Below are 23,067 nucleotides of genomic sequence, written 5' to 3'. Positions count from 1 at the left end.
ACGCTTGGTAAATGCTTGTAACCATGGTAATGATGTCCCTGACTCAGCCCATCTGCGCCTGGAGAATGTCACAGCATAGAGGGATTCTCATAATCAGACTTCACTGATCATTACTGATGATGATCAGTGAAATTATTATTCATTGTAGACGAATATTGAATCTGAATAATGTGACTTGGAGCTGACAGTGGAAAAAAATCCAATCCCGAGGACTCAATGATTGTGCTATTTCCTGTTTGAGAGTTCACCAGCAGGAGGCAGTAGAGTCTACAACAGCAGTAGCTACTGTACACTGGGCATGGGACAGTATGGTTGAAAGCAGAGACTGTATATTGAAAGCAGTTCATAATCATCTATTGCTCTTTGCTTCTTCCTCTTCCTGAGGGATTGACCTGAAATACTGGTTACACACTCTTTTACTATAGATACTTTGACCTGTCATAGAGAAGAAAAGCATTTACTATTTGCTGGTTGCATTAGAGTGAACCAGGGAGCAGGAAGGCTAAGAAGCTTGTGGCCTATTTAACAGAGCAGAGCCTTGCCTCACTTCATTTTTCAAGGGAAAATATTTGACTTTCTCTCCACTTTGTTTCTCCATTTAAATTAAATGAGCTTTTTGGTTTTGGTTTTTGCAGGTTAACATTGTAAATAAGCTAAATACTACCACATAGTATAAAATCAATATTCAACATGAAAGATATAATTGTAAAATTAAGTCATGAATATGTCAAGACACATCTTATTTTCATTCATCATTCAGTTCATTCAGAGTTTAAAAAATATGATACATTTTTATTGTGCAATTTAATTTTTTTGTTTTTTGTGTTGGGGAAACCGGAGCTCCCAGAGAAAACCCAAGTGAAAAACATGAATTGCATAATTGCTATACTGTAATTTTAATAACCTTGCAGCTAATCCCTATGTAGGGAAAAACAGCAGTTTTAGTGAGTTGGGAACCTCACAGTTCTTTCTGTTATATTGCTGTCCCCTTTTGACATATTGACCACTTTTTATTTTAACTTGATCTTTCCCCGTTTCTTTGTTTAAAGATGAACTTCAACATGAATGCCCACTTTGGCAGTCACACTCGCAAAGAAAATGTTCCACCATCAAGTAAAATGGATGTAACGCAGGTCCAGAGAGCCAAGCATCGGACAGTGCTCGGTGTCTTGTCAGAAAATGAGCAGCGTGGTCAGTCCTTCAGCAGGGTAAGTGATGCAGAGGAGGCCATTCAAATTTGAGTGATTTTAAATTCAGGTTCCTTCAGAGCTATCACATTTTGATTCCATATGGTAGTCCTAGCTCATTCATTTTTCACCACAGGGAAGCCAATTTTCCAAACACAGCTTTGTCACGGACAGCTCTCAGCACACCTTTCTCGGCTGTACCTCCAGTTCCAGCTATGATGTTTATGTTGAAGAGGCTTGCGAAGTTGTTCTTGCAGCATCCGGTCAAGAAGTGGTTTCAGACAGGTATTACCAAGATACCGAAACTGCTGCCCTGCAAAATGAAGGTTTGAGACTCCTGCTGGACCTCAGTTCAGGTGAGTTTGTCCAAAAAACATCTATCGAGAGTACTACCAAGTAAGACTTTCCTCTTGGTTTGCCTTTTATGTTTATCATCCAGCCACTGTTCACCCTTGCAGGTTCATCTCTGGATGCTTCCACCCAGTCTAAAGCAAATGAATCCCTGATGTCAGCGAAGGTGCTGTGTGTGTCCGAGTACGCAGAGGACATTTACGGACACCTGAGGGAAAATGAAGTGCGAAATTATCTGAATCATCAATCATGTTACTGTGTATGGTCAGCATTAGATACACTGTAACTGTGGTTCACTTTTTTTTCCTAATGCCAGGTGAAGTTGAGGCCATTGCCACGTTACTTAGAGAAACATCCGGAGATCAGCAGTGGTATGCGGGTCATCCTGGTGGACTGGCTGGTGGAAGTGGTCCAGGAGTACAATCTTTGTTCTGAGACTCTGTATCTTGCCATCAACTATTTGGACCGCTTTCTTTCCTGCACAGGATATGTAAAGCGGGGAAAGCTGCAGCTGGTTGGCACCGCTGCGTTACTGATCGCTTCGTAAGCACACATTTAGTTTTTTTTTTTTTTTACATTTCCTGTCCAGTTCTTGACTACCTTTTGGAACAGCATCGACCCAATGACTGACGGTTGTCTGATCTCTCACCGTGCAGAAAATATGAGGAGATTTTCCCTCCTGAGCTGAATGACTTTGTGTATGTCACAGACAGCACGTACACTAAGAGGCAGTTGGTTCAAATGGAGCATGTTTTTCTAAGAGTGTTGGCCTTCAGGATGACAGCACCCACCACAAACCAGTTCCTTCGCCTTTTCATGTCTGTCCACTCCGTCTGTGCCACCACAGAGAACCTGGCCCTGGTTAGTGAAATCTATCACTCAAATGATACAGCTTGCCATTTTACCTTGATTTTTTGTTTTTGATTTGGTGTGTTTTTCTGCCTCCAGTACGTTGCCGAGTTAAGCCTGCTGGAAATTGAACCATTCCTACATTACCCCCCATCTATACTGGCAGCTGGAGCCTACTGCCTAGCCACCTACATTGTAAACAAATCTCTCTGGGTAAGTTTGTTCACATTTTTGATTTGAGTGTTAAAAGCTACTTTTATGAGAATCCATTGAGGACTTTTTTTTATTTTTTTTTTATTTTAGCCCGATTCCTTACATGCCTTCACTGGCTATACCATGGCTGAAATTGTGCCTTGCCTGACTGACCTCCATAAGCTACACATCAGTGCAGAGAGTCGCCAAGAACAGGCCATTAGGGAAAAGTATAAGAGATGCAAGTAAGGCATGCTTTCAGGTTTTTCATATACAGATATGTATTTAAAACAGCAGGCCTTTGAGATGTTTCATGTGTAGTTCATGTGTCTGGGTCAGTAATGCATATGAACAGGTGTCTCATATCTCTTCATTTACAGGTATTGTCGGGTGTCACGGATCACTCCACCTGCTATTCTGCCTTTCCTATGAATCACCGCTCCACCCTACTTTCTGACGCTTCTGCCTGGACAAAATTAGACTGAGAGCAAAACAAACACAGCTGAACTGATTGTACATGCCACACCCCTCTGGACACTTTGCTGCTTCTAATTACATTTTGTTTTAGTTTATGCAAATAAAAGTATTAAAGATACACTACTTATGACAACTGAAGATGTTCATGCAACAAAGGATTTTAAAGCAATTAAGTCATCAGTTGTTACATTTGCTTGTATTTTGTTCAGTATGATACACAATTAATGTAAATTCATCACAGAATCATCCATACTGTATCTCTGAGAATTATTCTAAAATTGTAAAATACTTCCCCCCACTTCTTCTTTATCTACCATATGTCAACCGTCAGTGTAATTCTAAATGTCTAATAAAGGTTTTATTGATGTTATTATTATTTTGATTTTTGCTCTCGACTTTATATTGAAAGTTTGGGCAGGAAGCAGTCTGTGTCGGTTCGGTCGCTTTGACGCCTGTTCGGTGCGCGCGCGGAGGGCGGGGCAGAGGTGGAGGGGTGCGTCAAGTTGAAGAAGTGAGAGAAGTGAGCGTCTGTGGAAGTGAGCAGAAACATTTTCACCATGAAAACACAGATAAACTGACAGAAGCCGAAAGAAGAACACTTTGAAGACAAAACACTTTATTTTTTCTTACCCGGGGAACAAACGTTTGGTCGAAGGTAAGTAGTTTTCAGGTAGGCTCCTATCTTTGTTTTGCCCAGGGGTCAGGTATGATGTCTGAGGAGGTGACAGTTGTTTTAATACAAAGATGAAATAGTATACACGTGTAAACGCTGCTATCTTTTAAATGTAAATACTTTGGACCTGTGAAAGCTCGCCCGTGCAAGTTCAAGGTCTTGTGGTACAGGTTAAACCTGATGTGTGTTAACTCGCGCGAGCCTCCTCAGGTGCACCCACAGTAACATTGCAAGGATGTTTTCCATATGAACCCATCCACTTCCTTATAAGGTCAGAACACGTACACAAACGTTTTATAATGTCAATTATAATATCAACTAAACTACTAACTTTGATGCCAGTTAAACCGCAGTCCAAACCAAAGATTAACCTGTGTGTTACAGTCAGAAAGAAAAGGAAAACAATAAAATATGAATCATATTTTGTAAAAAAAAAAAAAAAAAAAAAAAACATATTTGGAGGTAACTATCTTGCTTAAATATCTGCCTATTTTCCATTTCTTTCAAGTCTCAGTATCTTCACCCCAGTATGTCTGAGCCTGCTGAGCTGCTGCTCATCAAGGACCAGTATGAGTTGGCGTTTCACTCCCTGAGTCGTGGGGTGACAGCTGATGAGGCCGGTAACAGAGATGAGGCCCTGGAGTATTACAGAAAGGGCCGCCAGCACCTTGCCCAAGGAGTGGAGGTCCCCACTGGGGGGGAGAGGCACCAGGGAGCGACCTGGGACACGGCCAGGCAGCTCCAACAGAGAATGAGGGTCACTCTGAGCGCTGTAAACACCTACCTCTCTGACCTGGCCACCTCTCAGCCCACAACAGGAGCTCAGAGGGACCAACTGCTAAAAGATCTTCCTCCCAATCTTTATCCAGATCTGTCACTTAACAGTCACCCTCCCCACAGCTCTGTCCCCCAGCTATGCCCCACAGAACCCCCTACCAACCAGAACACTACCCCAACCCCAAACACAGCCCCTGTCAGTCCTGCTTCTCCTGCTCTACCACCCAGACGCATGCTCCCCGCAGTGGCCCCAGACACTATAGCCATGGCTCACCCAGGGGACCAGCCTCCAGCTTACACACCAGTGCCGACAGACGGACACCGTAGCCTGGCTTATGGCACTGCTGGGGGAGGCCTCGAGTCGGGAAAGAAGACCGGACCAGCAGCAAGAGGAGATGGAAACGAACTTATTTACATTCCCTCTGGGGTACAGATGTTTTTCGTGGCACCAGATGGACAGGTCAGCTCCCTGTCTAATCCAGGGTACCTTCGCATCATTGCATTTGACGACAACAAGGGTTCGACTGCAGGGAGACCATCAGGATTTCTACATGTAAGTAAATGTTGTAATTAGTAGGCCTATATGTCATATTATGAATCTGTATACTACATCAGCAAAGCTTTTCCATGGGCATGTCACCCCAGATGTTGGAAGATGTGAACACCTAACTACCCATGGTGAAACCACATCACTATTGGACCAGTTTTATTACTTTCTATGAATCATTATGTTGGTCTATATATGAGTAATATTCACAAAGAATCTCCTGCTTATTAATAATGGTGTATTGGTGATATGATCTCATCTAGAGAACTATAATATACTTTGAGTTTGACATAGTACAGTATGGTAAGACATTACTGAGTTTTAACTTTATATATTATATACCCAGATGATTTTTCATGACTTGTATTTATTTGAACTGCCCTTTTTGACTGAATAGGGAGATTACAGATAGCACCAATGATAATAATTATGTTAATCTGGGTTTGATCTGATGATTAGCTCCTTAATTTATCTATTAGTTTGGTTTAAAGAAAACATTGAAAAACATGTGAGCTGTTGAAGATGAAGTTTTTTTTTTTTTTCAAAATATGTTTTTTCACAGTGTTTAGAATATTTGACTGATGTTATGCAAACGCAATGTTAAAATGATCAAATTATCCTTTCCCATTGCAGTGGATGTATTTATCTTTACTCTTCATTATGTTGTTATGTAATCTCCATATGTCTTAGCCTGTTAGCAGAGTGTCTATTGTGCTCTATAACTATTATAGCACAATCTGGCATCAAAGAGCACTGAGTGTAATCACGTGGGGCCTTCTGACAACCTGGTCCTTCTGGGTAATGGTTTTTGCATAGAGTCCATATAAAGTTTGTAAACAACAATAATGTATTCTGGCGCCTCAACAATGAGCGTACTAAGCTGAGCTGTATACCGAGGTCCAACCCATGACTCTGTTTCCTATCACACCAGGCTGATGGGCCGCTCTCCTGTATTCTGGCTCTGCTTTGTTTCCCAGCAGTACAATGGTCCCATTAACAGATGACTCTGCGCTTCTGTTGTGCTGCCGGTCACTGCCCTGCGCCCTCACAGGGGTCATTCTGTTGGGCAGCATACCAGCAGCAGCAAGTCTGCAACTATATTGTCTGTATGGACGACTGACCTAAGACCTGATGGGGATAAAAGCCCTTTAATGTCTCTTTGAGATTATGGGACACTTTGCCTGCGGTGAAATGAGCAATATAACTCGAGAAACAAGACAAACCCACCTAACCCTAAACTACCCATCCACATATGGATTTATAAGGAATAGTAGTGCAATAGTTTTAATAAAAACCAGCTGCAACTCTCAGTAATATCACATGGTAATGATAGTACATGGGTTATGACTTCCTTTGTCAATGTTGACCTTTAACTTTTGTGGCTTTTTGTGTTTTCAAGGTGTGTGACTGGCTGTACCCGCTGACATCAGACACCCCAGTGCTGCTGGCGAACTCTGGGATCTTCATGTTCCCCGACTCTTTGGCGGAGACCTCAGGGTGCTATGTGGGCGTAGTGTTGTCCTCTGAACTGCCGGCTGCTGACCGAGAGATGTTTCAGGATCTTCTATCACAGCTCGCTGATCTCAGGGTCCAGGTCGGTCTTTAGTGTAAGGTTTTAGCAGGTGTAAGGTTGGGTATGCACGTGGGTGGAGTACATACCTTGGTACATTTAGGGTGTTTTCTGCTTGTAGAGTGTCTCATAGCATAAAAATGTGGTTCTTGGTTTTTGTTTTTTGTTTTTTCCCCGAAGATCCTCTGTCCCACATTCTCAGCCTTTTGCGTCATCACCTTATTTTACTACCGTAACAGAAATTCAAATGGTGTTTTGCTAGTGAAACTGAAACCCTTTGTGATGTGACAATGCTCTTACAAAGCATGTACTACTGTTTAGATATAGACAGGGTATTTTATATTTATCTCCCAGGCCTTCAGGAGAGGCAAAACAGTCTGATGTTGTGTGTGAAAACAAACAGAACATGTTACTGGAACTCAATGTTTCCTTTCTGGGTGTGGGCACATTATCAAGCCATATATGATGTATCTACTCTTAATAGCTGTTGAGCATATGCCTTAATGTAGTATTCCCTGACAGGGTCCAGAGGCAGCAGAGTCAGACGTCATCAACCTGAGTAAGAAAGTCCCCCTCGGTCCACCAGACGACCAAAACAGACTGACAGTACCAACCGGGGACAAGGAAAAACCACCACTTCCTGGGTGGAGTGAGAAGATGGCACAAGGAATCTTGACAGGTGAAAATCTACATAACACTGAACACATACTGTGTACACAGGCATTCTCCCTGTGTTTGCAAAATGACCACTAGATGGTGGTATTTACTAAAATAACAAGCTTTTCTGAAGGAAAACGGTGCTCAACCACCTCTTGATTTAACTACAGTTGGTAATATTTCCAATTGTCAAGATTCTTCTACCTAAACGTTTTTTTAGGAGCTACACGGTTGAGTGAGGGGTTTGCAAAAGGAGCAGAGGCCACAGGCAGGGCCATTCAAAAAGGAGCAGCCAAGATCCGGGACCATATGACGCCTGAGGAAACTCCCTCAGAGGTCAGCCCCCGGGTCACTAAAGGTCTGCAGGTGGCTAAACACGCCACAGGAGGTGCTGTGCGGGTCAGCCAGTTTCTGGGTAAGGACCTAATCACTATAGAACACAAATCATTCCACAGAGAATATACTGTAACCATCTAAAACCAAACTACGGTATATAAGGTCCAGAAAACCCTGATAAAGGCTTGATTTTCTTTCAGTGCATACCATTACTTTCCTGTGCTCGGGTAATATGGTCCTTGACCTACATGTATATGCTTCACCTTGTGTAACTCTCTATATTTACAGTTAACGGAGTGAGCACAGTGGCAGGACACGTGGCAGAGAAGGTGGCGCCCCATGTAAAGAAGCACGGTGCTAAGCTGGTTCCAGAGTCAATGAAGAAGAGCAAAGAGGGCCAGGCCTCCAATTTGGATGGAGCTAAGTTTGTGGCAGCCAGCAGTGTACAAGGTATATTGTTGTATCCTTTATTCATTACTGTAGTCCATAGTTCATTATCATATCCAAGTGGTAAGAAGTAAGAAATACAGTTAAGAATAAGGTTAAAGTATATTATTATTATTATTATTATTATTATTATTATTTATTTGTATGATGTTGCAGATACAGACCACAAGGTGGCATTGGTGTTATGTGTCGACTATAAGTGACCTGAGAAAAAGACTACGTTTTGAACTGTAGAAGAAGAAAAAGTGTTAGATATAGGAAATGAGAGTAATGTCGATATCATTTTTTTGGAAGGTTCCATCAGTAAAAAGACAACAAGACAATGTGAAGTACTGTTCCATTTTTAATCAAAGCTGCTAAGCAGCTAAATTCCCATGTGTATGCCAGGAGAGCAGTAGTTAGAATGTACATCACCTCTGTGTCTAACACAGAAATGTCAATACTTACTCACATATGAGTACTGTAAGTATTGACATTTGGCAGTTTTATGGCTAATGAAAGTATTGTAGAATACTAAATATTTTTATTTACCTCCAAACCAGGTTTCTCCACGATGTGGTCGAGTTTGGAGACCGGGGCAAAGCTTATTGCCAAAAGTGTTGGAGCAGAGACCGTCACAACTGTGATCTACAAGTAAGGATAAAAATTCTCTATCACGTATGGCATTTCTTATTTCCACTGACATTTCCAATTTCTGCATCTTTATTGATAGAGATGTCTCAATCATAATTGACCTATTGTAGATCTCTTTTTTCAGCCTTTTTCTGAATCTGTGGTCACTTTAAGCAACAGTAACATTGGAGCAGAAACCAGTGTTACTGTTGTTGCTTTCCTCTTGGTACGCTGGGAAACTGATCTGCTTTCACACTTGTTTCTTTTCAGATTTAGGGGCTTAGAGAATCTTTTAAACAGGTCCAGCAACATATGACTGCGCAGGGGAATAAAGGCAAAAGGCTTTTGAACTAACTGCTGACACTGCTTTTAACCCTTTCTTGCACGTTCTTCTCACTAACTCAGATCAAGTCAGAAAAAAACGAAAATAAGATGTAATCAAAATTGGACATCTAACACAGAAACTGACTTTTGTGGAGTTGTTTATGTCTGGACAAAGAATGTATTTTGGGTTCTTGTTTGACGTGGTGTAGTGTCTTTCCAGCTAAATGTCTGCTTGAGTGATACTGCTCTTGCCCTCCATGCTATCTGTAGCCCCTTCCCTTGGTTTGCTACTAATAAAACTGCTAAACCGTTTGATATGACTATGTTTTTCTTGAACAATTGTGTGTTGATGTGATTGACAGCAGAACAAATATCACATAGTTAGCCCAGCATTGTACACATCACTTATTGTCTCACACCAAACCACTCTTTTCCTAACTCCGCTATATTATTCGTGGTGAAGGTACGGTGACGATGCAGGCCAAGCCACAGACACTGCTCTCCGATCAGTGGCCAATGTTGGTCTGACTGCATACAACATTGACAATCTGGGCATCAAAGCATTGCTCAAGACAACAGGCAAGGAGACAGCAAAGGCCATGGTCAAACGAAAGGAAGAACAGTCAGCAGAAACTGAGGGGAAGGATGCCGTGACACAAGAACATAAAGCAGAGACTGAGGGAGAAGGAAAAACAGAAGAGAAGCAAGAGTTGAAAAAATAAATTCCCACATTGATGCTTTCCTGAATCCTAGATGTCTGATTAATAGGTCAACACCATGCCTACAGGTCCATTAAAGTAAATAGGTGTCTTGGAGTAGACACTTTCTTCTATTATTTGGAGTTTTAGGGACAACGTTGCAAAATGCTGGAACTATTGCCTATTATGTCAAAGGGCATTCATACTTAGGGGTTATTAAGTTATAGGTCAATGTTGACCTACATTCTTATGATTGTAAACAGAGACAAAACTAATTATCACTGTTAGTTTTGTAGGCTTGTTATTGTATATTTATAGTACGCTATGCATTTTCTGTATGTTTTGTATGGTGTCTGTACTATTGAACGTGCTTTACAGATTGATTTAAAACGATAGACAACTGATAACTGACATCATCCTTGACATCTGTGAAAGTTGTTATAATAATGCAAAGAAATATACATAGAGTTTGTATATTAAAATATATATATAAATTTCACATTGATTGAACATAATTGTATATGTAGCCTACGTCGGATGTGTTTGCGGAACTCTTTTGTTCTGCTGCTTATTTATTTGTTTTCGTTTTGTTGTCCTGACCTAAATGTTGACCCACCCTTAATAATTAATGTAAATTGTTGAATTAAGAGTTCCGTAGACTGGAGGAAGTTAATTTTCAGACCCAATTAAGCGTGAAATTAGCTTTATAAAAATGTTGTTTGCAGTCCTACTTATAAAACTGTTTACCAGGACATATCAAACCAAGGTGCGGCTTTTATTTTGAAACCTCCCGCTAAATCTAGTCCGAGGCCGCCTGAACTAGTCGGAAACGGAGGTCTCCATGGAAACCTGGAGGCACAAACTTTTTCTCCAGTCGATTGTCAGTTTTTCAGAAACATGGCTGGAGAAAGTGACTACAGTAAATACGACCTGGCACGTCTACAAGCAGAGCTCGAACAGGAGAGGGAGGTGAAGTAAGTTTGTTTAAACTAAGTTACCATGAAGTTTTAGTGCTGTCTCTCTCCACTGTAAACACTGCACCGTCTGGCTGTAGGGAAATGCTGGCGGAATCAGTGTCTGACCTGCGGAGCACAATGCGTGAACTGCAGGAGAGGCTGCACAGTGTTGATGGGGAAGGTGAGCAGCCTGTTGAACTGACCGCGGTGAAGTTAGTTCAGGTTGGATGTTCTATCGAACGTCATGATAAAGTCAGCAGAATGTTCCTGCTTCAAAGAAGTTGAGCTTCCTTATTTAGGTGTTGGCGCGTCTTTGGTAGCAAATAGTCCTAAACTTTGAGCCAATTGGTCACATGACCTGGAAGCTTGAGGAAAATAATGCTATCCCCCCCCACAAAAGTATTAATATAAAATAGAGGGAGCAGTGTGTCTGATTCATCAGAGTAGTAAGATAAACTAATATACCGTATTAGAGAAATATTTCTACTTGAATCATCTTTATTTTGGTAACTTCAGAAGATGTTAAATAATAGGCTACTGGTTGGATTTTATTTCAATGGTAATTTGTTGATGGTCCCTAAATGAGATCGTGGTAGTAAAGAACGAGGTGATTTGAGCAGATCTTGAACGAACAGCCATCACTGGTTGGAACAGAAGAAGTTGTCAGTACATCTGGAGCAAATGTCCATTGAATATCCAACCTAAAACCAATTTCACTGCGGTGCAGAAGTGTAGATATTTCATAATAAATCAACCCTGTACATTTTCTTGTACTAAATTTTGTCTCATGATGTGGTCAAATCTCCATCTCTGTTATAAGCAGTCAATACCTATCATAAAGTTCATCAAGTTATTACAGGACATTGTTGTTAATGCTGTTTAAGGTTATTGATGCCTCCTCAGTGTTAGTTGTGATGTAATGTGATGTGTATGTTTCCTCTGTCTGTGTTGATGTATCAGAGAATGAGTGGAAGACAAGGTATGAGACACAGGTAGAGGTGAACGGACAGTTGGAACGACAGATCTCACTCATTCATGAGAGACTGGAGGACCTGCGAGGCAACCCCATGGGTGAGTTCACAGACTGGTTTCACTGTTTAAAGGGGTTTATACTCTAAGTACATTTGTAAGTTGTTATTGGAATTCCACAGAATGCTTTTACTTTCTATCTACTTCTACTTTCTTTCTGTCTGAGAGAAAGGAAGAAGAGAGAACAATTGTATTGGGAGGAGATAAATAATATAATAATACTGTCGCAGTCGATGGTAACATGGCACATGGTTAATTTACAATATCTCATTTGAAAGATGTTTAAATCTTGTGTTATTGTACTTAAATGACTGCTGTTTGACAGACACTTCTCGTGTTAAAGTATTGGATGTTAGAACTTCCCAAAATCCCTTGAATGCAACAACTTGTAAGAATTAACTGAAACATTAACCCATCTCATGCAAGTTTGTATTTAAATGCATGCATACATAATGCTTAGACCCTCTTTCTTTTCACAGACCGATTGGCCTCCATCAGATCTTATGATGACATGACTGTAGTGAGTAGTGATCTATTTACTGTTATCTTATGAGTTTTTAAAAAAAACAGATGACCTGCAGGAGACCTGGAAGTAAACTGGTTCAAAAGTCTCGGACCACTTCCCTGCTCAAGTGAATGGGAAAGTGGTCTCAGACTTTTGGACGTCACTGTGTTTTAAATAGAAGCACACACCAGCAGAGAGAGCCAGAGACACGAGGTGATGGTAGGAGGCAGGCAGGACAGAGAGGATTGTAATACCAGCTGCTCTCCGTCCTCCCGCTGATGCAGGCTGAATAAACCAGAGTTTAATCACAGCACTGTAATCACAGGATTACAAACCATGGGAGAGTAATGCACGCTAATTACAATGCTTTAACACACACACACACACACACACATGGATGCACAGAACATGCTGAAAGGTTGCACAATGCATCCTAATGTGTGTGTGTCTGGGTGCCTTAAGGCGGAACTAACAGATGCTCATTAGTGTGGCCGTGGAGTGACCGCAAGATTGTCGACTGAAGATCTGTAGTCAATCTGTGAGCATGACACTGAGACAGACACTACAGTGTGTGAGAAGAATATAGATGATTTTTAATTAGTGCGGTGAGTAAATGTTAGGAACACAGTGAAAAACAACAATAGATGATAATCACACACAGTGTTGAGCTAGAACATTTGTTGCACTGAGGCTACATCATGCAGCATCAGTGCACACACAACTTTTGCATCAGCAAATTAACTTATATCTGTTGGATAAAGCAGCTGATACTTTTCATGGCATGTACTCTGGGATAGCATAGTAGAATTATAGATTAACAGAATTAATGCAAACACGCAGGTTTGACATTCATAAAATACTTTGCTGATTGGACAGGACTAGTACTAATACATGCCGGACATTGCACCTTTAAAGGGTAGTTCTACATTTTGGCAAATTTGCCTATTGCCATAATCCCTATAGTCATAGCAGTAGGTTCACTACCTTGAATTTTCAGTGCATGTTGTTTTGAGATCTGCGGGGCAGAGTTGCGAGCTGCGCAGCGAAAACAATGGAGGTGAACGGTACAGGTCCCCTGTCCCTCAACAAACTCATCAAATACACAATCCAACAACTCCAAAACGCTCTCGTGGAGAAGTTTTGACCTGCACATTCATTACGCTATATAGGGATTATGGCAATGGGCGAATTTGCCAAAATGTTGAACTATCCCTTTAAACTAACTGCCTACAGTGGGAGTTGTTACAGATGACTACAGGTGCTTATTTTGGTTGCACAGGAACAAGGAAGAGACTGTTCTGAATCCTGAAATGCACCAGGTCTCATTGCTCTGCACGCTGCTATAAATCTCCCGTAGCCTGGCAGCGTATCCGCTCTAATGTGTTTGTTAAATAATGTATGAGCCCTAATCCATTCTTGTACTCGTGTTTTCTGCATTAACTCATTTTGTTATTGTTTGATCCTAGCACAGTGTAATTCTGGTACGACCTGATCTGTAATCAGACATCTTTATGCTTTGTGCTCATTAATGGAAACACTTTGCCGCAGGAGACACTGAGACAGCGTCTGAAGCTCCTGACCGAGGAGAAGGCTGACATCCAGAGTCAGCTGATGGACTGTCATCTCAGAGCTGAGCAGGAGGGAAAGGTGTTGGCCTCAGCTGTTCCAGTTGTTAGAGGGATGTTGTACAGAGTTGTTGTTGTTGTTGAAGGTCACAATATCTTCTGGTCCAGTTTTATTTATTTCTTATACAACCAGCTTTACATTTTTCCAGGTAATAAATATTTCAGTTACAAACGAGCATCATTAGCAAAGGATTGAAAAGGATTTAGCTCATATTTTTTGTTTTGCATTCTTCATTTTTCATCGACCATTGATGCAAAATGGAAGCTCGACCTTTGTCCCCTGCTGCTACGACTGGGTCAATATGCTCTTAGTTTAGCGATTTGGCTCTTTGTTTATTGTTCTGCTCTGCAAACAGCATGATATTGGTTGGATGAAGCCGTAACACGCAGCATGAGCAGCACAGTAATCCCTTGTTGTAATCTGTGGCTCCTTAATATTGCAGCTTTACTGATGGCTTCTCTGTTTCTTTCAAAATGTCAGGCGTTTCATAAAACCAACGACGAGAGACGGGCGTATCTTTCAGAGATTGCCAAGGTAAGCGTTCCCTTCAGCAGCGTGTCGGCAATGGTGCTCGTCACCCCTGTAGTAGACTGTCTCTCAGACCAAATCTGTTTACTACGAATCACTTGAGTGTTCACTGGAGAACTGCTGTCATGGTTAAGTGCTACAAGAGGACAGTACAGTGTTTAGAGCAGACTGGTGTGCTCCCGAGCTCTTCTCTTTCAGGTCTGGTTAGGATTTCTCATTCATCCTCTAGTGCTGTTTTCTCCTGTTATGTAACAGCTGAGTCCCTGTTCAACAAAAAAAAACTTAGTCAAGGACTTGCTGCTTTATGCTGCAACAGCACTGGCTCTGACAGGGATGAAACTATTGCACCTTCAAGGACACTCAGTTGCATGTTTCTCTCAGCCATTTAGAAACAAATCTTTATGTTTGTCGTAGCATGTGACTGGCTAGTGTCGGCTGTGAGCAAAACTGTACAAACAGCTATAATGCAATGTATAATATAATACCTCTGGAATGCACTTACTGTACTGTAATTACTCATGAGCTGTCCACCGCCACAGCTGTCCTCCACCCTGGACGCCCAGAGACGACAGTATTCCACTCAGCCACAGAGGGCAGTAGACAGCAAACTGAGGAGCTCAGTGAGGCACAGCAGTTACAGGTGATGGACGTTATTATATGAACAACTGTACAGTGCAGTGAAGAAAATGTGACTTTAGATTTGAATCAAAGAGAAGAACAAATTAATGTCTGAATGCTTTCATTTGATACCAGTCTGTTTTCATTTCCACTCTTTATTTGAATTATTTATAAGACACTGTACAGCATAACATATGAAATAAAAACTGCCATTTGATGCATTCTGTGTGAGTTAACTTACAGTCTAGTGGCAAATCACTATAAACATAGACACGTCAATGACATACAGATTTAAAACATGATATATAATTATAGGTGATGTACAAAATGACATCACTTTTACAGTGTAAAAACAGACACGAATGCAGCAAAAATACAAATTGACCAAAATATGGTCATTAAATACAGTTTAGAGTCATTGCACTGGACCCAATTTTATAGTTCTTGAATTGCAGAAACCTAAAGGAAGCTGGTAGAGAAGTGAGCTACATTTACTATATGACATCCTGTGAGGAATTAGTGTAGAAATCCTGATTAAACTGATATGTTCTGGGATCAGACTTAATTTTGCAGTCAGTTGATAAATGAGCTCACTCTCTCATACTGTGCTACTCTCCCTCTTATCTCTCTGTGCATAGAGGCAAGCAGACCAGCAGGAAGGCAGAGGCTGACTCGAAGAAAGGACAAGACCGGGAAGAAGACGGAGGAGGAGGAGCGCTTGTGAAAGGAGGAGGAGGCTGTGGAGCAACGGCAGAGAGAGGAGAAGAGAAGAAGTCTGTGAGGGGAAGCAGGTTACCCACCCTAAAACACTACCTGAAACACAACCCTTAACCCAGGTCTTGTGGGTATGGAGTGATTGCAGTGGACATTTTTATATAAACTCACATTTTCATTGTGTTCTTCAACTTCCTATGGCTTTGTTCACATTTCTCAAAGGCTCATGGTGAGCAGGACACAATGATGGCAAACACAGTGTTACGCTAAACTCATAGTATAAAATGTCACATTTATACCAGAGTCTGGTATCATTATTTTCCTACATGTTTTTTTTCCAAGAGGATGACCTTCCTACACCTCCTGGGTGCAGGGAGGTCACCTCAGCCTGCTGAGTCTGACATTTCTAGTGTCACTGCAGTTTTTTTTTTTTTTACAATCCACCTCCTACGAGTTGTGTTACGTAAGCAGCTCGACTTCCACCACCTTCTCTCTCAGCATGTAGTTCATCTACAGCACAACCAGTCACCCCCATCTCACCCACTGACCACCTTTACAAATGTGGGTGTGAGAAGTCTGTATCCATATAAGACAATGTAGTGAGTAGGAAAAGTGCCAGAGGCTGTTTCAATCGTGTTAGTGAAGGAACGTGGAGGAGTTCAGTTCTCGTCAGGCTTAACACTGAATTAAAACTGTATCTCTTAACAAAGGACCTGGTCTCACAGGCATTCACCACTCTGCCTTCTCCATTTAGCTTTATCCAATGAACATACCAGTTTTCTTCTTCTCTGATTGGTCTGTAAGTACAGTGTCGTGTATTAATTAGATCACAGATTCTGACCTAAAAACTAGGTTAGGAGACAAAGAGGTCACAGGCAAATAACTATTCATAATGGTGAATTAGATTTTTATCTATTGTATGACTTTATATCCAAGACTGACATTACAGTGTGTTGTAGGAAGACGGAAACTGGCCTTTTAACTAGAAGAGCAAAGATCAAGCCTGAAGCATCAGACCAGCTCAGCTGTCCTTTAAAGGGATACGCCAACATTTTTTGTGTGTGTCTTGCCTCACTCCCGAGTCCATGACAAGCAGATAGACACCATCCTTTCGACTGTGCATGCAGTAACAAGGGAGATACGGGCAGAGCTGATGCACTGCTAATTAGCTTAGCTCAAAGGCTGGAAGTGCATGGGTAGTGTTACAGTAGCCTGCCTCCACCTAAAGTCATCAGAGAACTGTGACTGTGACTTGTGACTCGCGTTATGTTACGTTATCTATTTTTAGACGAATAATAGCAGATAATATAATTTCACCGATCTACTGCATGAGCTCTTCTTCTTCTTCTTTCCTCCTCAGCTGTTTACAGGCACGCATGCGCCCAGCCTGCGGTCTAGTTTCGTGTACGTATTTCTTTCGGAAAATTACATGACCTGCTAATATTAGTCTAAAAATAGATAACGTAACATAACGTGAGTCACAACAAGCACACTGGACCGTTTAGAGTTGTTCAAGAGTTTCTCTGATGACTTTAGGTGGAGGCAGGCTAACACTATCCATGCACTTCCAGCGCTAAGCTAATTAGCGGTGCGCCAGCTCTGCCCGTATCTCCCTTGTTACTACACGCACAGTCGAAAGGATGGTGTCTATCTGCTTGTCATGGACTCGGGAGTGAGACGTATCCCCTTTAACATGACACTGAAAGCCCCCCCCCACATAAATAAATAAAAACCTTATACTTCTAATGACAAGTCTGTGTTACTTGTTTTTTTCTCAGGCTAAAATTCAAGCTCTATAAGATATTCATATATTGCACTAATTATGATGTTGTACCTACAAGCAGAGATAAATGATCAGGTCATTCATTCATTAAAAAAGCTCCCAAAAGTATTGCCTGATGACATCATCAGGTACCAACCCAGTCCTCTCCGTCACAGCTTTGTGTTTGTTGAAACTGACTGTCCTCACTGGAACATCACACTGTGAGCTGTGTTTTAGGGCGTGTTTCTCCTCTCCAGGTCCAGGTCTATTTCTGATACTGTACTGCTGGCTGAGCTGGCGTATAGTCCTGACTGTGCTGCAGTGACAGGTTGTTTGTCTTAGATTAATGACTTCATTTAAAGATAGCCAGTCCATGTTGCCTTATGAAAGAGTGAGCATTGGAGTGAGCACATTTGCAGCGTGCAGCTCTCTCTCCCTCTTTCTCTTCTCTTCTCTTTTCTTTCTGTTTCATGTAGAAGCTCACTCGTGTTCAACTCTATGCATCCTGCACCCTTCTGCTGACATGTTAAAGATGGTGACGAATCAATACAGGACGTGTCAAAACACCATGAATCACTCTGCTCCTGCTAATTCAGTAAGCTTTACTCACTGCGTGTTGAAATGAAGCCACGTGAACTTAATATGCAAATTAACTGATTTGACAAACCAAATTCATGAATAAGTTATTGTAGCTGAAGATGCAATGATTAGCCACAAAGTGGAAAGAGTATCTTTGAGGCATCTGCCAACAGTTTGGGGTGGGTTATCAAGTTTATCTCCTGGGTTATATTTAATTTTCACAATCATTCTGAATAGGATTCAATCATCATTGATGTTTGCAGAGGTTTCATTTTTACTTTACTTTCTTGTGTCACTGACACAACTTCTTCAGCCGAAAGGTGGAAGTCATTAGCCAAAGAGTCAGTCTTGGCTTAATCATCTCTCCTTTTCCATGATGGATAGCAGATCATGAAATTGCCTGATCCATTAAAATGCGCTCTGTATCGTCTGCAGTGACACTCTGATAGCCTTACTCACATCTTTTTTTTTTTATATACAAGTCAATTGAATCTCAGGAAATTGCCTTGTCATGCTTCAGGAGCAAAGATGGCCTCTATGAAAAATTGCTCCTACGGTATTTCATTACTTGGCTGGATCCAATATTACCGAGCCGATTTTGTTCTGATTTTATTTTGGTGAGTCAGTCATTGGTCAGCTGCAATATTGTTACAGATGAGTATGCAAATCGACCGTTTTATTCTGCATACTTTATTAGTTTGAAAAGTGTAATAGCTTTGAAGAATGTGACGGGGTTATACGATGCTACAAGTTAATGACTACACAGCAATGCAATGCTGAAATGAGTTGTCACTTCCGTGTGTCACCTTGTTATTTGGACACAAGTTTGTTTGTGTCACCTTTAGAAACCAGTCCACTTCCTTCAGTGTGTCCTGTCCTTGTCCTTTATCTTTCTCACACTGGTCTGAAGACAGTCTCGCCCACAAATGCCCTGATTCCCCGGGATTAATATAGACTGGGACACCTTGTCTGCCCCCAGTTTGTGACGCACACTGGGTCCTCTGTGTGTGTATCTCCTCAAAATAGAAAAATCTGTGTGTATGTGGGGGAAAAAATCTTCTTCCGTCACTGTCACATACTCGAATGCATTCATATGCATATTCACGCAAAGCAGCTCTGCTCATGGAAGCAGTAATAAAAGATGAAATCGCATACTATGTTTGTCCATTAAAATGCCTGATATGATTTGGTTTGGGATTAGACGAATTAGATGGTATGTGACCTTTTCAAAAAAGCATTAGGCAAATGTCACAAACGTTACATAAGTGCAAAGAAAAGTGAGTTGTGAAGCTGTGACAAGTTCAGCAGAGTGGTGTCTCTTCCACATGTTAAACCACTGCAGTTACAGTGATGTGACTGTATCCTGACTGACTGCAGCTGTAACTTTCACCATCACTGGCACAGATAAAATGCTGGGTAGCACACACTCACTTGTACGGGTCATCAGGGAGTGGTGATGGAGCGGAATTAGGTGGTCTCCGGAGGCCAGGATGTAGGTCAGTGGTCTTTATCTCTTCCATTGCTCGGAGAGACTGTTTGGGGCTGCCACATGCAAACAAACTTCAGAGCTTAATGAAGGAAAAAAAACAAAGCTTATGATAATGAGACAGCAGCATCCTCCTCCTTCCCCTTTATGTTGTCTCATGGAGTTGACATGATATGTTAAATACATTAAAAACATGTGGTCCCTAATGAGTATTCAAGCAAGAAATGAAAAAACACATTCAGGTCAGTGAAAGCTGCTCTGTATAGCCTGAGTCTTATAGTGTAGATTTCAGCTGCCTTGAGACCCCTAGTGTATACAATGGAGTAAGTATGTTACATAACATCTCACGTGCAAATATTGTGGTGGTTTAAACATAAGGCTGCTCGGTGCTTATAGTCTCAAGGCTTTAATAAGTGCTTTTCCCTTTTTTTTACAGCAAACTATACACTAAGATATAGTTTATACTTATTGTTTTGGATATGATTGATTCACAAATATATACATATAGCCCATACAGGAAATAAAAATAAAAGGAATTCAGAGGGAGTGATGATTAATGTGAACTCTGTGATTCTAGAGATCTAGGGAATTTTCTAGAAAAAGATGTAGAATAATGAACCTTATAAATAGGAATGAAGCTTTAAACGAAAAGCTCTGAAATTGCCATCAAGGATGAAAGATGGGACCCCCCCCCCCCCCCCCCCCCCCAAAAAAAAAAAAAAAAAACATCTGCGCGTGTGTTCAGGGCTGGGGGGTGGGGGTGCAGGAACAGCAGCATCCCCAGCACGGGTGGATGAAGTGGTGGTGGTGGTGGTGGTGGTGGTAGTGATGGTAGGGGGGGCGTGGGTTTGCATCATAATGAGGGGTGGGGGGCGCTGAATGAAAATCACGACCAGGGTGACGTGGAGGAGGAGAGAGGAGGTGGGTGAGCAGGAGAATGGGAGGGGGAGCAGCTGCTACCTAGTCCATTTCCATCCCAGCCTCCGCACGCACGCACATACACACACGTACACACACACATACACAGTGGTGTTAGGTGGTGGTGGAGCAGCAGCAGCAGCAGCACATCCACCGGACAACAAAGGGACACGCAGAGGGGGGCTCCGCTCACTGCAGCCAGGACAGGCTCCCACTCCAGCAGCGACCAGCTCACTGAACTCTTTCTTCACATCTTCGGGGGAATCAAACATCAGGCAGACTGGAGGTGACCGTCACAGAAGCGTTAATCGCTCGTGTAGGTAAGCGCGTCATCAGAAGTGATCAATTACCAATTAATTTGTAATCAATTCTTCTATCATTGTCACCATTAACGCTGACCCGGTGTCAAAACCAGAAAGTAAAACAAATCATTCATATAGCCTATATACGTATATATATCTGAACGGTGATGTAAGGTGTTGATGTTTATGTTGAAGTCGCAGTTTGGTGTTGTCCAACTCTCCATTGAGGACGCAGCGGGTCCGGATGTGCGCGGAGCTGGTGAATATTTATAAAGAGGGAAATTAATAGACTATTATCGATTCGTGACTGTCGCTCTCTCTCTCTCCATCCATCTGCGCGTCAGGGCAGCTCCAGCTCCAGCTCCGGCGCACTCTGTCAGACGGTGTGGTCGTCACCGCGCGGCTTAAGAGCACTTAATCTGTCATTAGGGAGTTATTTTCAGACCGGGCACCACAGCACAGACCGAGACCGACACCGGCAGGCTTCTCCTCCACCGGCCGTCCAGACCTCCCCTCGCATTTCTTTTCCTCCGTCTCCCCCCCCCCCCCTTTTTTTTGTCTTGTTTTTATTTACTTATTCGCTGCAGAAAAGTTTTCACCGCAGCCTCATCTGCTCCCCTCCTCCTCCTCCTTCTCCTTCTCCACCTCCTCCTCCTCTTCTTCTACCTCCTTCTTTTGTCTCCCAGACAGTACGGCCGTAGTTGCGAGCCTCGGCAGTAAGATGGAGATGGAGCATTTCGACGATCGGGACAAAGGTCAGAGGCACAGCCGCTCCAGCGCCAAGATGAACGGGGTGCCCAGTCCCACGCACAGCGCCCACTGCAGCCTGTATCGGACCCGGACCCTGAAGACTCTGAGCGCCGAGAAGAGGGCGAAGAAGGTCCGCTTCTATCGCAACGGAGACAGGTACTTCAACGGGATCGTGTACGCCATCTCCATGGACAGGTTCCGGACCTTTGACGCGCTGCTGGCGGACCTGACCCGCTCTCTGTCCGACAACGTCAACCTGCCCCAGGGCGTCCGGACCATCTACACCCTGGAGGGCTGCAAGAAGATCACCAATATTGAGCAACTGGTAGAAGGTGAGTAGACAGAACTACAACACACTCAAATCTGCAGGTGAAAACTCATCCACCTGGAACCAGCATTCACAATGTAATGATATACTATAATTGCCTATCTTCTGTTCCTGATCTGTATCTGCCAATACGTTATGTGATCCTTCTTTAATCTCCCTGTGATCAAGTAGGCCCAGTTACCTGTCTAGGCTGTTTATCTTGAAATTGTATCTGTAAAGATGGCCAATCAAGTTAAGGGCACTGTAGATTTATTATGAAGATTATTTCACTCATTTGATGGCCATATGGTGATCAGATCAGATTACCTCCCTCGTACAGTACGTGCCGATATCCTCACACCACAAGAAGTGACTTGGGATGACCTGAAAGTTGTTGACATCATCTCCGAGTTGATATGTAAAATATATGCTTGTACTGACCTATATGAAAAATTGAGTGGGAAAGACCTGAAAAATATCCCATATTAGAATATCAATAACTTTTAATTAAATAATAAGGTATTTGCTGGCTGATGCTGAGGGAACCAGCCTGTGCTACTGACTGTATCTGTTTACTTTATCCTTTTGTTTCATATTCTTCTCTATTGATTTTGCTGAATCATCTGTGAAAGTTGATCATCTTTTGTCATTTTAAAGTCCAATGTCTTTTCTTGCTTCTCTTTCCTCGACCCCATCAGGTGACAGCTACGTGTGCAGCTCCATTGAAGCTTACAAAAAGTTGGATTACACAAAAAACGTCAACCCCAACTGGTCGGTGAACGTCAAGGCCTCAGCTGCGTCCTCCCGCGGCCCTCCTTCCCTGGCCAGCGCCAAGGCCGGGGGTCCTGAGAGCCGCGAAACCAAGGACTTCATACGTCCGAAGCTGGTGACAGTGGTGCGGAGCGGAGTGAAGCCCCGCAAAGCTGTGAGGATCCTGCTGAATAAGAAAACGGCCCATTCCTACGAACAAGTCCTGACCGACATCACTGATGCCATCAAGCTCGACTCTGGAGTGGTGAAGAAGATCTACACGCTGGAAGGCAAAATGGTGAGTGATCTCTGCATGTTTGTGCACCGAATGTGTCATGCAGACTCAAACGGTAGTGTCTGTGTTGGTATGGTATCAAAAGATGTCAGACACACTTAGATTTCTTTGTTGGAAGTGCAACAGGAATGAATAAAACTCAGAAATCAGTTAACCTCCTGTTCTCTCATCCCAGAGATGATTGGTTTTTGGGCTCGGGTGAAATAAGCTAATGACATTTTCACATTATACTCTCTATATATCTC

General features: G+C 42.3%; 4 protein-coding genes across 4 annotated transcripts in view; all 4 read left to right on the top strand.

Moving 5' to 3' along the window:
• Positions 1-1,049: 1,049 nt before the first annotated feature.
• Positions 1,050-2,828, top strand: ccna1 (cyclin A1; the record flags this gene model as incomplete). The annotated part of the gene is made up of 7 exons (XM_083985957.1): positions 1,050-1,208; positions 1,324-1,543; positions 1,646-1,761; positions 1,855-2,081; positions 2,195-2,399; positions 2,487-2,600; positions 2,691-2,828. The coding sequence occupies 7 exons, from the start codon at positions 1,050-1,052 to the stop codon at positions 2,826-2,828; spliced, it is 1,179 nt and encodes a 392-aa protein (XP_083842083.1).
• A 1,430-nt stretch (positions 2,829-4,258) lies between these two features.
• Positions 4,259-9,721, top strand: sparta (spartin a; the record flags this gene model as incomplete). Its single annotated transcript, XM_083985956.1, has 7 exons — positions 4,259-5,059; positions 6,453-6,647; positions 7,146-7,302; positions 7,501-7,695; positions 7,905-8,066; positions 8,606-8,696; positions 9,463-9,721. The coding sequence occupies 7 exons, from the start codon at positions 4,259-4,261 to the stop codon at positions 9,719-9,721; spliced, it is 1,860 nt and encodes a 619-aa protein (XP_083842082.1).
• Positions 9,722-10,594: 873 nt separating this feature from the next.
• Positions 10,595-15,790, top strand: ccdc169 (coiled-coil domain containing 169; the record flags this gene model as incomplete). Its single annotated transcript, XM_083986393.1, has 8 exons — positions 10,595-10,671; positions 10,752-10,834; positions 11,614-11,724; positions 12,162-12,202; positions 13,736-13,834; positions 14,294-14,347; positions 14,881-14,981; positions 15,598-15,790. The coding sequence occupies 8 exons, from the start codon at positions 10,595-10,597 to the stop codon at positions 15,788-15,790; spliced, it is 759 nt and encodes a 252-aa protein (XP_083842519.1).
• A 5,651-nt stretch (positions 15,791-21,441) lies between these two features.
• The window catches only part of dclk1a (doublecortin-like kinase 1a), a gene marked incomplete at both ends in the record, with an annotated part of 49,117 nt that continues 47,491 nt past the window's right edge, over positions 21,442-23,067 (top strand). The window contains 2 exons of the mRNA XM_083986482.1: positions 21,442-21,802; positions 22,476-22,825. Of these exons, the coding sequence (XP_083842608.1) occupies positions 21,442-21,802; positions 22,476-22,825 (711 nt within the window). The remainder of the gene's footprint in view (positions 21,803-22,475; positions 22,826-23,067) is intronic.

The sequence above is a fragment of the Trachurus trachurus genome, assembly GCF_905171665.1.
Source record: "Trachurus trachurus genome assembly, chromosome: 14".
Classification (NCBI taxonomy): domain Eukaryota; kingdom Metazoa; phylum Chordata; class Actinopteri; order Carangiformes; family Carangidae; genus Trachurus; species Trachurus trachurus.
The sequence above is the reverse complement of the archived record's forward strand: the minus strand, read 5'-3'. Positions and strand labels throughout refer to the sequence as shown.